Genomic DNA, 15,104 nt, shown 5'->3' with positions numbered 1-15,104 from the left:
CCAACCAGTAAACCCACTTGGTACTTGACACTTAGTTTATCTTATACTTATACCGACAGGATACTTAATTTATTTCTGACCTGTTTTATAGTGTTTATTTTTTCTAGTACTTTCTCCTGTGTGCACTGACGTAAAGACGAGCTACTGTAACAAAGAGTTTCCCTACGGGGATCAATAAAGTATTTCTGATTCTGAACCCTGAAAGTGTCATTCAAATCGACCAATAGGGGGCACTACAAGGGCAAGATATTTGCGTGACATAACAAAAATCAGACTATGAATCAGAAATTGTTTGTATTCTTCATTCTATTTGTGAAAATGCAAAAAGGGAGATTTCACTGCTTTTTCACGTCTAGGCCACATTTGAATGGGTCCAGATCAATAGCTTTAAACTTCTAATGTTCTGTGTTGGCTTGAACACCGGAATTGCCACTTGCATTTTATTTTCATTTCTTTACTTTATGTTACTTCAAATATATGATGCTCCCTAGTGAGTTTGTGATTATTTGGCCAAAAATTTCTATCTACCTTTTATATATGGCTCAAGCTAAGGTGATATCTCTCTTACTGCATTAAGCTTTATGCAAAAGATTGCGTGATGATATCATCAACATGCAAATGAGCGTATGATGTGATCTGGCGACTTTAGGAGTTTGGCGTTCGTTGGCATACAAAGTTTATCTTCAGCTATTAAATTCATTGTTAAAGTTAGCAACACGTAGTTGCGACCGTATTTGTACATCTGATTACAATGAATGGTAGCTAGCTCAACTAGATAACATGGCTAGCTTGTATCTATCAAGGTTATTTCTTTGTTAATTCAGTCATTACACACATCGCTTGTTAGGCAGTGCATCAATGACAGGTGGTAAGATCAGCAGCATAAATGTGGATGATCACAGTAAAAGAAAGTATTACTCCAGGTAGCTAATTACTTCACATATTTTTATGTTGAAGATCTGACATGTGAAAGCATAGGAGACTGACTTTGATAACCTAGCAAGCCAACTATCTACAAAGGATCCAAAAAGCAACAAGGTATGTACCGTAAAACTTCAAGTAATAGCCCGGCTATTATTTGTTTCAGTCACTGAACTCAACCTGCCTTTATTTGGGACAGGCGTCTGTATGGGACAGGCCTTTAAAAACTACTATCAAATTGTTTATTTAAACGAGTATTAATATTACTTGTATTGAATTCCTACAAGGTGGCAGTATTAGCCAGGTGAATGAGAGATCAACATGATCACATTAACAGAACCTGACGGTGCTCCATGATGTAACGATATCCAGGTAGAAGTTTGGGGGGGTTTGTCTTTTTACCTGCACTCTGTATGACCAATAATTGAACGACAATGAAACAATGTATCATCCTCGCATTGGTTCAATTCAGGGACTGGACCTTTATGTGTGAACGCCCTGAAAAATGTAGTTCTGTCGTGTGTACGATCTTCGAACCCACAAATGCAGAACACATCAATAGTTTTTATAACCCAATTCACACTTTTTTTTTTAAATAATAAAATATCTATCTATCATCCAGTGTGGAACGGCTGGATAGCTCGATTTGGTAGGCCACGGGACATTCACACGGGGGAACAAGGGTTCGAATCCCCCTTGGAGCGCAATGAGCAATGACCCATCATCCAGTGTGGGTCCTTAGGCAAGACCCTTCACGCTGCTGCCTACCTCATGATGATGAGTGACAATGGAATATATTACATGCCGGCTCAGACGTCGCCCGGCCAAACAAGGTCTGCGTCAGGTGTTGGGGAACCAGGGCATTGAGACGACAAATGGACTACTGGAACAAGACGGAGATGGGCGAGATGCGATAATAAGGCTCTGTTGGAATGCTACTACTCCAGTAACCCCAGTCAGAGGGGTTACATGCACAGGATGTGGGATGAATGGTTACTTCAAAACCCACAATCAAGACTTACAGCGAAGTAACTAGTAGCTCAGTGTTCCAACATCCACAAGCGGCAATTGCTATCACAACTTGAGATTGACGAGATAGAACACAAATGCTACGGCAAGGGGGAGCCAGGACTACAGGTCAGAGGGGAGCAACCAGCAGCTCCCCAACCAGAGATTGGGTACGAAGCCCCAAGAGAAATCACTCTGAACGAGACAGCGACTGACCTGAAAGATAAGATCATGGCTGATATACGCCTCAGCAGCTAGAGATGCTTGGTTACAAGAGCAACCATGGGAGCCATGAGAGACAGTATCCACCATGGAAACAATCAGGCAAAAATCAAGGAGGCCCAGAGAGAAGTAAGCCAACTGACAGAGGCTGAGAGAGGTGCAATGAGAAAGCAAGTACCCAAGAAGTACGACCAGATGCCCATACCTGAAGCACTCGAAAGGCTGGAAACGGAGCAGTACTGGAAAAGTATATGGGAGAGGGAGGCATCACACAACAGCGATGCACAGTGGCTGGCGGCCCTGAGAAAGGACCACAGCAACCTCCCTGAACAGAATCTAGTCACCATCACAGCGGCAGACATCCAAGAAAGAGTCTCAGGTATGAAGAACTGGACAGCACCAGGCCCTGACAGGATCCACATCTACTGGCTAAAGAAGCTCACTTCACTCCATGAGCATTGAAATGAACCAGCTGCTAAGAGATGGGACGCACCCTGATGGGGCGCACAATCCTGATCCTGAAGGATACCGCAAAGGGTACAGTCCCATCCCAATATCCTGTCTCTCCACAACATGGAAGCTCATGTCAGGCATCATCGCGGCTAAGATAAGTGGACACATGGATCAATACATGAGCAAAGCACAGAAGGGCATTGGCAGAGGCAAGCATTGGCATTGGCCAAACACCAACTCAACTTGGCAATACCAAGGGGTGGGTTCAGAGCGTAGCCTTCGGCATCAAACTTGGAAACCCCATGAGAGTAGCAGTGGTTCCAACTCGGAGCCTGGATGCAGCGGTCACCTCGCTGACTGGGTCTGAACAGGCAGGCTGGTCCGTGGTGCGTGGAGACTAACCGTCAGCGGAACCAAGATCACGGAGCAGGTAAGCTGTCAAGGGTCTGGCTCAGAGTTGGAGTGGTGGTGGACAGGCAAGGTGGCACTGTTACAGACAGGCGAGGTGAAGGTGGCTGGAAAGGCAGGCAGAGGCTGACAGAAATCCAGACAACGACAAGAGCTGTGATCACCAGCACAGGATAATCATTCAGGTAGAGCAGAACACAGGATCAAAAATACTAGGCAAAACACACTTGCAAAAAGGTACTTAGCTGAGTAAGTTTGAGGAGCCTTGACGTAGTGGTCGTACAATGTACAGGGACAATCTGGCGTTGGTGTAGTAGGAGAGCCTGGCATATAAGATGTGGAGACTGATGAGTAGATAGGAGACAGGTGTGCCGGTGATCAACAGCAGGTGGAGATCCATGGAGCCAGACCAGGAGACATACACACACACACACACACACATATCCAAAGATGAACCCAGGACAACAAGAAACACAAGGGATGGGGAGGATAGATGGCAGACTACCACAAGTTAATTTCATCTGATTGTCATAAGGTTCCATGACTTTGTCCACACAGCTCATCTGAACACACAAAATTCATTTTGATCATTTTCATTACATTTTGGATGTTTTATTTAACTTTTGTACAACTGTGAGACTACAATTAGTCTATAATATTGAATTCAGGCACATGCCCATTCGTCAGATTGATACACTTCTCCCAGACCCCCACATGCATGTGTATTTGAGAAAGGCACACACACACCTCACTGCCCTTCTTGGCTTCCATGGCAACCCCCAAAATAATCTCTCCCCCTAGGGAACCACACCTGTTGCAATTCTCATAAACAATCTCAACATTATTTCAATAATACATATGACACACACACACACACATCACTCCCCTTCTTGGCTTCCATGCCAAACCCCACGGGTCTCAATAATATACAGAACTTTTCCTGCAGCTCTATAAATCTATATATAAATAGAATCTATCTATCCTAGCCTTAGCTAATTTTGTATAGCTTTTTTTTTGCCTTAACCTAAATTGGGTTCAATTGCCCATCATGCTTGGCAGGAGATAGTTTGTACAATAATGGAAGGTGATGGTTTATGTCCTTAATAACATGTCCTCATTACTTGAGTCACCACATACAAAAAGGTATCCTTTGATTTCACATTCACCTATACTATTGGCTTCCCTCTTCCCTTTATCCCTCTGCAGTGGTGATTGGCTTCTGTATTGCTTTGACCCTGATAAAGATAAATAACTTAATTCAGGAAAATTTCCTGCATCATTTAACATGACAAACCTATTAGTTTGGTGACATTTGGAGGAGAATCCCACAAGAGATCAGCTAAATCAGATCTACTGCAGTAATCATAAAAAGAGGGATAGCGCCTTTCCAGCCCAGCGCCAAAGGGGATATAGAGAACTTACATGGCTATTTGTGCATGAATAAATAGGATGATGATTCACTCTGTGTACAGATAAAAGCAGCTCTCAAGTGCTGCCCTTTATTTTGACTTTCATTTTCATCGTCACAAGTCGATTCACTTATTGCCCATAGCCTTTGCCGCTTTGCACATTGTCTGATTCCACGTTACCTTTCCCCATTAAAATACCATAAAACCTCTAATACTTTTAATACAGGTTTCAAAAGGGGCAATCATAGGAAGTTTTGTCTGGTCCTATGATGGCTAATTGGTGCCCTTTGTGACTCAGGAGGCAGACAATGTGACCCCTGAGCTAAAATCATCATTCATTTTTATAAGAAATTAACATTTGGCAGAGGAAGAGAAAGAGAAAGAGAGAAAATTTGCTACAGGCTATTCCCTTTTCCTTTAACAAGCCCTATCTGTACACATATATATTATCATGAAGTAATCCCTTTAATATTGGATGGGGAACCACAAAGAGAACCAAACCTGGACCTTCTGGTACTGCAGACATTTAATCTTTAAAGTGGACATTTGGTAGTGGTAATGTGAAACTTTGGGTCTGTAGACCACCTGTGTGTTCGGAGAACGAGAGCTTAGGTTCAAATAAGAGCACCCGCAGAGCTGGACGTGCAGCAGCATACCTTATGTTGTGAGTATATATTGACATTTCACACTCCAGTAAATGGGCAGGTCCTGGCCCTTGGCCCTTGATGTGGGTGCAGTGCCACAGAGCAAATTAAATGCAGCTCAGGGGAAAAGACAGGAAACACACATAGCCTCTGTTAGGCTATTTGTTTTTCTCAGGGCCAGTAGAGTCAGCAGGGCAACAACACAGTTTGAATGCTACATAAATAGAGTAATTTCTTAGCTATTTCTGATAAGCTTTGTACTTTATTATTTCACTTACAACACTATCTGCCTGTTCACATTGCACGGTCAAAAACAATAGAAACTGCAACTTGGAGCATCACCCCAACCTTTCTCCAAACACACACACACACACACACACACACACACACACACACACACACACCACAGCCTTATCTTCCATCAGTGTGGTGGACTGACAGCTTTTCATTTGGACCATCCTTGTGGTAAACAGGTACTTTTCAGAAAGGTATTAGAACAAGTTTATTGATCGTGCATCTGCTCAAAGTTTATTTGATTGACATAGGTGGTGGAAACTCAAATCAACATACTTTCAACAGCAGTCTAAATGTGTGTGCGTGTGTGTGTGTACATGGGAGTGAGGGCAAATAGGTCAGCAATGCTGTCAGTTTGCGTCACTACCTACAACTTTAATTATGATATGAATCAGAATGGGCCAAAAAAGTTTATGAAACCTCATTTACAAAATGATGGACAATGGTGGATAAACACCAACCTATTTTAAAGAAAATCACTGGATGGAGCCAAGGAGGACAGGTTCTCTGAATAAAAACCTTGGTCATACCAGTGAATGGCACAGCGAAGCTCATCTGTGCATCTTCAAAAAATAGGTGGTGACTTGGTGAGTACTCACAGGGCTAGTTGGCCAACTACTGTAACTGGCGAGCTAACCACTAACAAGACAGCTAACCGGGAACATGATAATCAGCCACAATAGCTCTCCAAGCAAGGTGAATGGCTAACTATCAGTTAGCAAGCTAGCTAGCTCTTTGGCTAAATGATTAATAAGTTAATAAGTATATTCAGAGAAGTATTTGTACCAACAACTTCTGCCTCATAATTGTCTGCAAACCATGTCTCTTTTGTTGAGCAGTTCATACTCCAGAAGAGGAGGGTTTTAAAAAAAGTGGATGGTGCAACACATCTGATACGCTACTGTATTCAGCTTCATCCGATTTGGACTCATTGTAGCACTTCAACACCATTTGATATTGATCAACGGCATGATTTGGGGAGTCTATATTCACAGATTTACTTAAAGGGGACCTATTATGCTTTTCCTTATTTTCTGTCATATATGTAATGTTACAATGTCTGATGTTCATGCTAAATGTGACCAAAGTTTCAAATAATGAGGTAAATGTATGTAAAAGTAATCCCTGTGAGCAAAAAGCTCAGGCTTCAGACTGTTATGAATACCAGGTTTCCAACATATTTTTCCACTTTCCTGCCTAGCTGGCTAGGCAGGGATGTCCTTATATGGTCATCTGCTCATGATATGCTTCAGGCACAGCACGCCCATGAAGTACAGGGATGTGCCCATCCACCTGCTCAGTCTGTCTCAGTATTCAATCACTCCGCTCAAAGCGCTTTTTGTAGTGCTAGTACAGCACTAAAACAAAGTGTGGAGATAGGTCTAGCTATGCAAGACAACTCTGCTCAGGACTACGCTTCAAGTTTTTGGAGGTTGTTCAATATGTCTCGTAGCAAGTGCTTTTTGGGTTGTGAAGAAAAGTTAGTTTCTTGATGGACAGTTCAAGGTAGCTCAGAGGGAGTGGACATTTTCTGTCTTTATTTGACTATGCAAATAAAAAGGTGAGCTGGCCAAAATAGTGCAAACTATCCCACGTAATGAGACATACACATGCCATGATGTGCACAATGAGTTGATCGGCATTATGAGTAGGGTTGTCACTGATGCAATAGTCAACGAAATAGGGGAGTATTGGTAGCCTATATGATAAAGGTGGGTGGCACAAGAGATCCCACTGGCACAAACAATCTATCGGTAGTTGTTTGTTTCATCTCTGTCTTAGCTATATCCGACTTTGTGATTTGAATTTACACCAAGTGCACCAAGCTTGACTGACCACAGTCCTAGCTGAGCCCGGTCTTATGATGCGCGTCCATGTGACTGCATTCGAAGCGATGATTGTTGCCAAGCAACACACTTCTATCCAAAGTGCACTCTGAAGTCTCCCTTCAAACAAGCTATAGAAGGGAAGGTAACGCAAATCAAAAGGAAAGGAAAACTATTTTTTCTGATAGAGAAATAAGAAAACTTATAGAGTTGTATGCAAGGCAAGGAGAGGTTCTCAAAGATAAATTTAACAACACCAACACAAACAAACAAAAACTATCAGCGATGGCAGACTGTGGACAGTTGAAGAGGTCAGGAAGAAATGGAAAAATCTTTTTATCAAAAGCCAAAAAGGATTCATCGGCTCTTAAAAACTCGCCGACATCCACAGTGGTGATCAGTGCGATTGGTCTTGTTGAGCAACAGTGCTAATCTGTGGTGTGGTAAGGTTTGTGCTGAAGTGGTAGTTGCCTGTGCGAAATACTGTATTGTGTCGTCCTTTGTTCCTTCCTGTTACATAAAGTAGCACACTTACATGAATTTGCTGTAAATTGAGAATAAATATTGTACACACATTCACCATGGTTTTGACATTTGTGCTTCAGAATGAATTGTCTCAATCTATCCATCTGTTTGATGAATTGCTATGCAATTTGGTACAGAAATTCAAGGTCTTTGCGAACTTTAGTATTCCTCTGACTATGCATCTAGTGCCATGATAAGTATAACTTTTAATTTGTCCATTACTTTGGTTTATCTGTCTAACAGTTTGGTTTTCTTTGCAATGACCATTACAGACTCAAACAGCCACTAGTGTGGCTGTAGACTTTGTCTTGTTTTTGTTTGTAGCTAGCAGTTAGTTAGCTGGCAAGCTAACTAGCCAAACTAACTAACAGTGTTAGTTTATTTAGCTTGCTAATTGATTAGTTAGCTAACCAGTTATCTAGCTAGCTAGCTAGCTAGCTAACTAATTGGCTAGCAAACAAGCTGGGTAGCTAGAAGAACCTCTTCTTTTTCCTGGGTAAGTGTAGTTCAACATCCATAAACTATGGCAGACTATTCAACGCATCACAGTAATGTGGGAAAGCAGACGTCACAGTCGTCCACTGTCTTTTAGTGACACTGGAGGCTGTGCTCTTGTTGCACACTGGATTAGGGGACTGGAAGTCAAACAAAGTGACAATGCAAACCTCTCCAACTGGTAGAAGCAGAAGTACTATTTTCTGCATCTAGTGAACATGAGTGCTGTTGCTGATGGTCAGACTAATGAAATTACATTGGACCAATGTAGCCTTTTTTGACTGCCCAAATGAATACTATGGTTATTTTTAATTGTTTCAATTAGTATTTAAATTAGGGTTCCTTCTTTATCATTCATTTGTGAAAGTTAGTTAGAAAGTGCAAACTTTCACCACAAAAGTTGTGGTTCCAGCCATTGAGGTTAAACTCCAATGAAATTATTTCTTTCTCCAGAGCCTGCAAGAGCCTCCAAGTTCTGCCTCCAAGAAATGTAGTGCTGAACCCACACACAGACATACACAAACAGACTGCGACTAGGATGATGTATGAGATCTATGAACCAACACATCAAACAACAAACTGATACTGACAAGGGCGTAGTACAGCCAAAATTTTTGAGGGGGCACAAATTGATACAAACGTCCACAATATAAATCAATACAGAGTATACAGAGAAATAAAACCATACAGTATGAAAGGGACTTTCCACAATAGGCACCTGAAAACATGAGGATAGGGGAGATTTATTTCTATGGTTTGATCATCAAAACACTCCTGTCCGTTAGATATCACTTATCTATAAGGCACAGTCCCATCACATTTAATGTCCATGACTGAGACTAAAACATTTGGACACCAAAGCTCTCAGACGCTGGTGTTTTTGTCTGAGAATTGGAGGTAGCCTGAGGTGCTAATGGAGCTATGTCTCATCCCTGACAGACTGTAACGACTGCTGATACACTTTGGTTTTTCAAGAAGAAAAAAAGTTTGCAGACTTTGACAGTGCTCTGGCCATTTTGACAGGCAGCACCTCTGTCCTTGTGAGGATGCCGTTCATACATTTGGGTAGGACGGCTCTGGCCAGGTCTATATTGTCTCACTTTATTAAATTAACTGTCAATAAGCTGACAAGCCTGTTTCCTGCGGTGGCATAATTCCTGGGAATGAACTCGAGAGCTGTTGAGAGAGGGTTTCTCAAAATACTGCTCTGTCTCCAAAATGCTGTTTTTCACATTTTGCGTTGGGTTTTAATGCTTCACTTTTAGAAACATCTACTTGCTATCCACTACTAGAAAGTTAAAGGGTAATTCTGGCTTATTCCAACAAAGGTCTTACTTTCATGACTTTGTCCATCATTTCTTTCAGTTATGAGAAGATGGCACTCATTCACTTGAATATGCTTCCACGTTGTGTGGCCCACTACACATGCACAGTAGTGTTTCTCCCTCTGGCTATACCCGCTCGGCCCATAGACATAAAAAATTGATTTTCTAGGCTTGGGGGAAAGTTTTACAATTATTAAACCTCCATGGTTTAAAAATGCATAATACAAAGAGTAATAATTGACTTTGTTTGAAGTCAGAAGTGTTCCAAAATTTTTTTTGAAAAAGTGAACTTGTTAAAGAGAAATGTGAGTTAGCAATTGTAAAAAATTTATATATATCCATGACTTTGACACTGTTTTTCCTGACCTTAGAAGAAGTGATTTTGACCCAAACCATGATCTTTCCCTAACCCCAATCAAGTTGTTTTCTGGCCTAAACCCAACCAAACCTTAACCATAGCGGTGTCAGATCAGAAAACAGCTTTATTTTTGCTACTGTTTGTGATGGTTTGGGAAGGCAATGCCAAATAATGTCGTGCTGCTGAGAGGGGCAACAGATCAGAAAATGCTTATGTCATTCTGGAGGGCAATTACAAAGAATGTAATTTCATTTGGAGGGCTTGTTGGATTAGAAGTCTTGGTACTAAACTTTTTAGTAATGCATGTACAAGTTTGGGAATTGTCATGGATACAAAGGTAAATACAAGAATTCGTGTAATGTTCATTGTGGCTGTGAACAACCGTTTAAGCCAAAAAATACTGAGTGACTCCAATTAAAATGTGGAACAAACTTTGTATTAATTTCCGACAATATTGCAAATTCACTCTGTAGGAGGTTAAGCTATAAATTATCTTATAAATTAGTGATGCCCAACCTGGGGGTCGATACCCACAAAGGGAGAAAAGCTTAAGGGATTGCAAGATCACTGCAAAAATCTCCAGCACCCTTTTTTCCCTGTAACTTGATTCCTTAAAGTCTTATGTGAATATTTCTTTTTCTATCCAATGTAAATTAATTTGTTTCAAATATTTTCTAAAATTTCGTATTTCAAGACACAGACACTCATTTCTACTGTAGAACATTTTTTTCACTTATTTAAAGAAAATTAGGTTTTTAGGCTTTAATTATAGACAGAAATTACTTGATTAGTTGAAGATTTTTAACAGAGATGATCAAAGGGATATGAAAGAAAAACATTTTATTTAAAAGTTTATTTTTTTCTTACTTTTTTTCCTCCAATTTCTGCTTTTTTTGTTCATTTCAAATACTGGATACTTTCATGCCAGACCTCTAAAAATTCTTCAAATTAAACAGTCTGAGATGGAAAACTTTATAATTCATGGCCACGCTGAGGCCAGAACCCATGACGAGGGGTCACAAGTAGACATTGCTTCATGTTAAAGGTCCAGCATGCAGGATTTAGTGGCATCTGGTGGTGAAATGGCAGTTTAACCCGTTTTTCTGTACCCGGACCTGTGTCTGCCTACCAGCCTGTTACCTGTTTGTTGCCTGTCTGCCTGCCGGTCTGTATGCCTGTACCTGCCTGTAATCTACACCACCCAATAAATACTGTAGTCATCCGGCTACCTCATCCTCATTCAGCTTCCTGGTCTTCTGCATTTGGGTCCTCATACTGCACCACTTACGATAATTATACACTAATGAAAACATACTTTAAAATATTATGTTCCATTTCTGCCAATAGCTCCACCTAAATAGGGACCACTATTTTTAAAGAATATTTTTGGAACTATGTTAATGGCCATTGACTGACACAAATAGTAACGTGTTTAAAATACAGGTAGCTAAATACAACTAGCACAGAGATCAAACATAAATGAATGGGCAAGCAATATATTACAAACAGGGAAAAAAAATCAAAATGCTTCTTTTCGAAAAGAACTATAGGTCAAAACATGAACAGTGCAAGCCATACATTTCTGTATCTGGGCCAGTAATCCCCCCCCCCCCCACACACACACACACAGTCATTGGACTTCATCTAAAATCTTAGCAAACTCCTGCAGATATATTGCAGTCATTTTGTGTTACAGAGCAATAATAATCTTTCTTATTGCTCTCTTAAGTGTTAGATGTCATGATTGGAACCATTTTGAACAGAGCAAATTGTCTCTTATTGTTGGCTTAATAGAGTGAGCCTTCATGTTGACGGAAGAACTTATCATTCTAGCACTGTAAGTGTTCCAAAATCTTCCTTTTTTCACTGTGTGGTTGTATAATTTGCATAAAGCTGTGGGACGCACATTCAGCCCCATTTACTACTGTAAACGCCAATCAATATCCACGACAAATCCCTCCCTAGCTTCCTATGTAATTTTTGGGGAGGACGGTCTGGAATGCAGACTTTTTTAGTTAAATACATTTAACAGGCAGGCCACCTATGTCAAGTGATGACCTTGACCTCTAAAGTTTAATCTCACTTTTCATATACAATAAAGAATTTAAAAAAATGTTATATTAATAACACTTTTTATATGTTGTACTGAATGACATACTTTTGTTACACGTTACCTGAGAGGAAATCATCAAATACTTAAGAGTGATCTACTAACAATCCTGCTGTATCAGGGGGTCATCAGGGGTCTTCTCAGGGTCCTCACGGGGTCCTCACAGATTGTCACATGACTATCTGCATGTGATGTACTCTAAAATGGTGTTTAACTTTTGTTATACTGAAATATTTCATATTGCTAAATTTTTTAAACAATATCATAAAATGCTTTTATATGTTGTTGAAAACATTTATGTAAACAATTATGTCAAAGGCGTTAATTTACATTTTTCTTATATTTTTGTAAAAATCCCATAATTTATAATGGTTCACTGTTAATACATTACTGTATCAACATGGTAAAAATAGATTAATTTAATATATATTTTTTGAAAGAATTTTTTGAAGATATTTTTAAGAAAACAAATACTCCGGGACAGAAAATGTACACATCTCAACTTTTACCCATAAAGTTGCATTAAATGGAAATACTCAAGTAAAGTACAAGTACCTTGAATTTGTTACATTCCACCGCTGCTGGCTGCATACAGCTACCAAAAAACACTCTGCAAGCCTGCAGTTCTCCTTCAGTCTGTTTAGGGTACCATAACATAACACAGCATCTAGATGTTATCTAGGCTGCTGATTCACTCCTAGTTAAGTGATGGCCTTAAGCGACTTCACTGGTAATCCTCAGCTGCTTTCGACCTGGGTTCTTTCCATCAACATGTATCCAGTGTCTGAGTGCCTTCAAAGTAAGATGGACACGCAATTATTCTTCAAAATTGGAGACTTTCTTCATCCTGAGATCTCCCATGGTTCATCATATCCACCCAGAAAAGAAAGGTAATAACGTGCTGGTCCGAGGGGAAAGAGGTTATAGCCACTCCCCCTTAGCTCAAACTTGCAACCTCACTTACTTTACAAGCCAACCATGGCTCACCAATGACATTTTACAGACATATCTGTTTGGGGATCTAAAAATCCTTCATGTGTAATTGTAAAACATTCAGCAACAAGCCTGCTGCAATATTACTATTTTTTGTCATCAGGGTTGATATGATAAAAATGGGATCATGCTAAGGAGAGTAATTGACTCCCCTCCCTCGATTAATTTCCTGTAACTTGTTAATTAATATGGCTTTACTAATAAACTTTTCTCTTTGGCTGCCTTCCCAAACAGGGTTGACCACAATCAGTCAGAGGAATGCATTACCAGAACACAGGTTGGCAGTCATTCATTAGTCACTAATCGCTGTGAGTAATACCGCTGTTGAGGCCCTCCATTATGAGAATATAAATCTCTTATATTAATACGGTGGAGCAAAATGGCTTATTGGCTAACTGAAAGGTCAGCTCAGAGTCAAAGTCACGTCCACTAACCCCTGAGTGAACAATTAGATCTGAACATTAGCATAATACAAAATATATTGGAGGATGGCAGATCTCTATTCTATTCTGACTAGACCTCTTCTCACCTCTCACATGTGAACAGTTGCCTTCAACACATAACCTTCTACATGAACTAATGAGCCTTTCAGAGTTAAAACTAAATAGCTACTTGTCATTTAGGGAGGACAAAGCTAAAGTAATGATTATTTACTGTCTTTGCGCTATGTAGTAGCTCACTGACAGTTAAAGGAAAATTGTTTATTACAAGAATAGTTCTGGCTATTGGTTCTAGGAGCAGGAATCAAGAAGTTGCTGCCTTTAATGCGCTGCTAAAGGGAGACATGATGGAAATTCTTAAGAGAATAATTGTGGTGTATTCCAACTCAGGTCCTATTTACACACTTTTGATTTTTATCAGTTATGACAACATTGTACTCACCAAAGTATTTGCTGGGATCTTGGAATGTGGCAACACCATTAAAAATAGATCCAACACCAGCAGTCAGACAAGTTGTAATCAAGACAACAGATTAGCTACCATATATTAGCTACAGGAAAATCATGAGTGTGCACAACTACATTAAGTATAGGTCACAATTGAAGTGGATCTGCAAACTGTGATGGATGTTTACAATGGACAGTTTGGGTAATAATTTTTCTTACCTAATTTTACTTTTACTTAAAATCAGATAGACTAACCTGGGGTTTTGTTTATAACCTGTTTGATCATCTGCTTGTGTTTCCGGACCCATCCAACCTATTTTTATTGATGTCACTGTGTTCCAAAATAGAGGACACGTTTCAGTAGGTATAGTCTAATCCAGAGTTAGGATTAGACTATACCTACTTTTGATTTGTGTAGTGTTTGTTATATAATACCCTGCATGCCATCATTGTAAAGAAAATGTGTTTTTTATTCACTCAGATAAATGTGAAAGTTGTCAATAATTTAATCCTATTCATTTTTTAATCTCTTTCATTGAAGTTGTATTTGTAAACTAAGGCAGTTTAAGATTTTCTTTTTCACTGACTTTACATCATATCACCTTGTTTTGGAAAAATATAAACAGCACTTTTCTTTTTAAGGTTTAAATTCTAATCTAAGCATGTCTTTTCTTTGATCTACTGTGGCTTGGATTGTACCTCATTTGTCCGTCGTTTTGGACAAAAGCCTCTGCCAAATGAATAAGTGTAAACATGTAAATGTCTTTTACAGTTTAAAATATTCTTTAACCATTAGACTTGAAGCTAACATGATGTATTTCAAATTTGTATTTGTAATATGTATTTTAAGAAATACACCTGACTCCATAAACCATACCAGTAGGGCAACATTTATCCTTCCTTCTGTGTACCAATTTATTACACTGCTGATAACCCAAGGCCCAATGTAAGAATATGGATATTAACCCTCCCGCAGCCTCGGAGTTCTGCGGCGCGCCTGTGTCCTTCGGGTCAGACTGACCCACGGCCAGCTGCCCTGTCAGCGCACGCGGGGCAGTACGGCAGTGCGCAGCTTCTGCACACGTACCTGTTGCACCCGCGGCACACGGTGTGCGTTTTACTGTTCTTCTTCGGGGGCATATCTGACACCTTTTCCTCTTGCTGGCCGCAGCAGCCGCCGCTCTACAGGGGGCGTCAGTGGAAGTAGATGTCACACTGTGCTCTAC

The 15,104-nt window shown here is 40.1% G+C and overlaps 1 protein-coding gene across 5 annotated transcripts in view; it reads right to left on the bottom strand.

The window, feature by feature from the left end:
• Positions 1-15,104, bottom strand: part of LOC122863211 — a 62,738-nt gene that overhangs the window by 45,372 nt on the left and 2,262 nt on the right. Inside the window, exon 2 of one of the 5 annotated variants that reach the window (XM_044169467.1) lies at positions 14,966-15,060. The exons of 3 other annotated variants lie outside the window; for them this stretch is intronic. In XM_044169467.1, the coding sequence (XP_044025402.1) occupies positions 14,966-15,060 (95 nt within the window). Of the gene's footprint in view, positions 1-12,819; positions 15,061-15,104 lie in introns of those variants that run through there. One more of the 5 variants, XM_044169466.1, reaches the window with a different exon arrangement.

This window comes from Siniperca chuatsi, linkage group LG16 (assembly GCF_020085105.1).
Source record: "Siniperca chuatsi isolate FFG_IHB_CAS linkage group LG16, ASM2008510v1, whole genome shotgun sequence".
NCBI lineage: Eukaryota > Metazoa > Chordata > Actinopteri > Centrarchiformes > Sinipercidae > Siniperca > Siniperca chuatsi.
The sequence above is the reverse complement of the archived record's forward strand: the minus strand, read 5'-3'. Positions and strand labels throughout refer to the sequence as shown.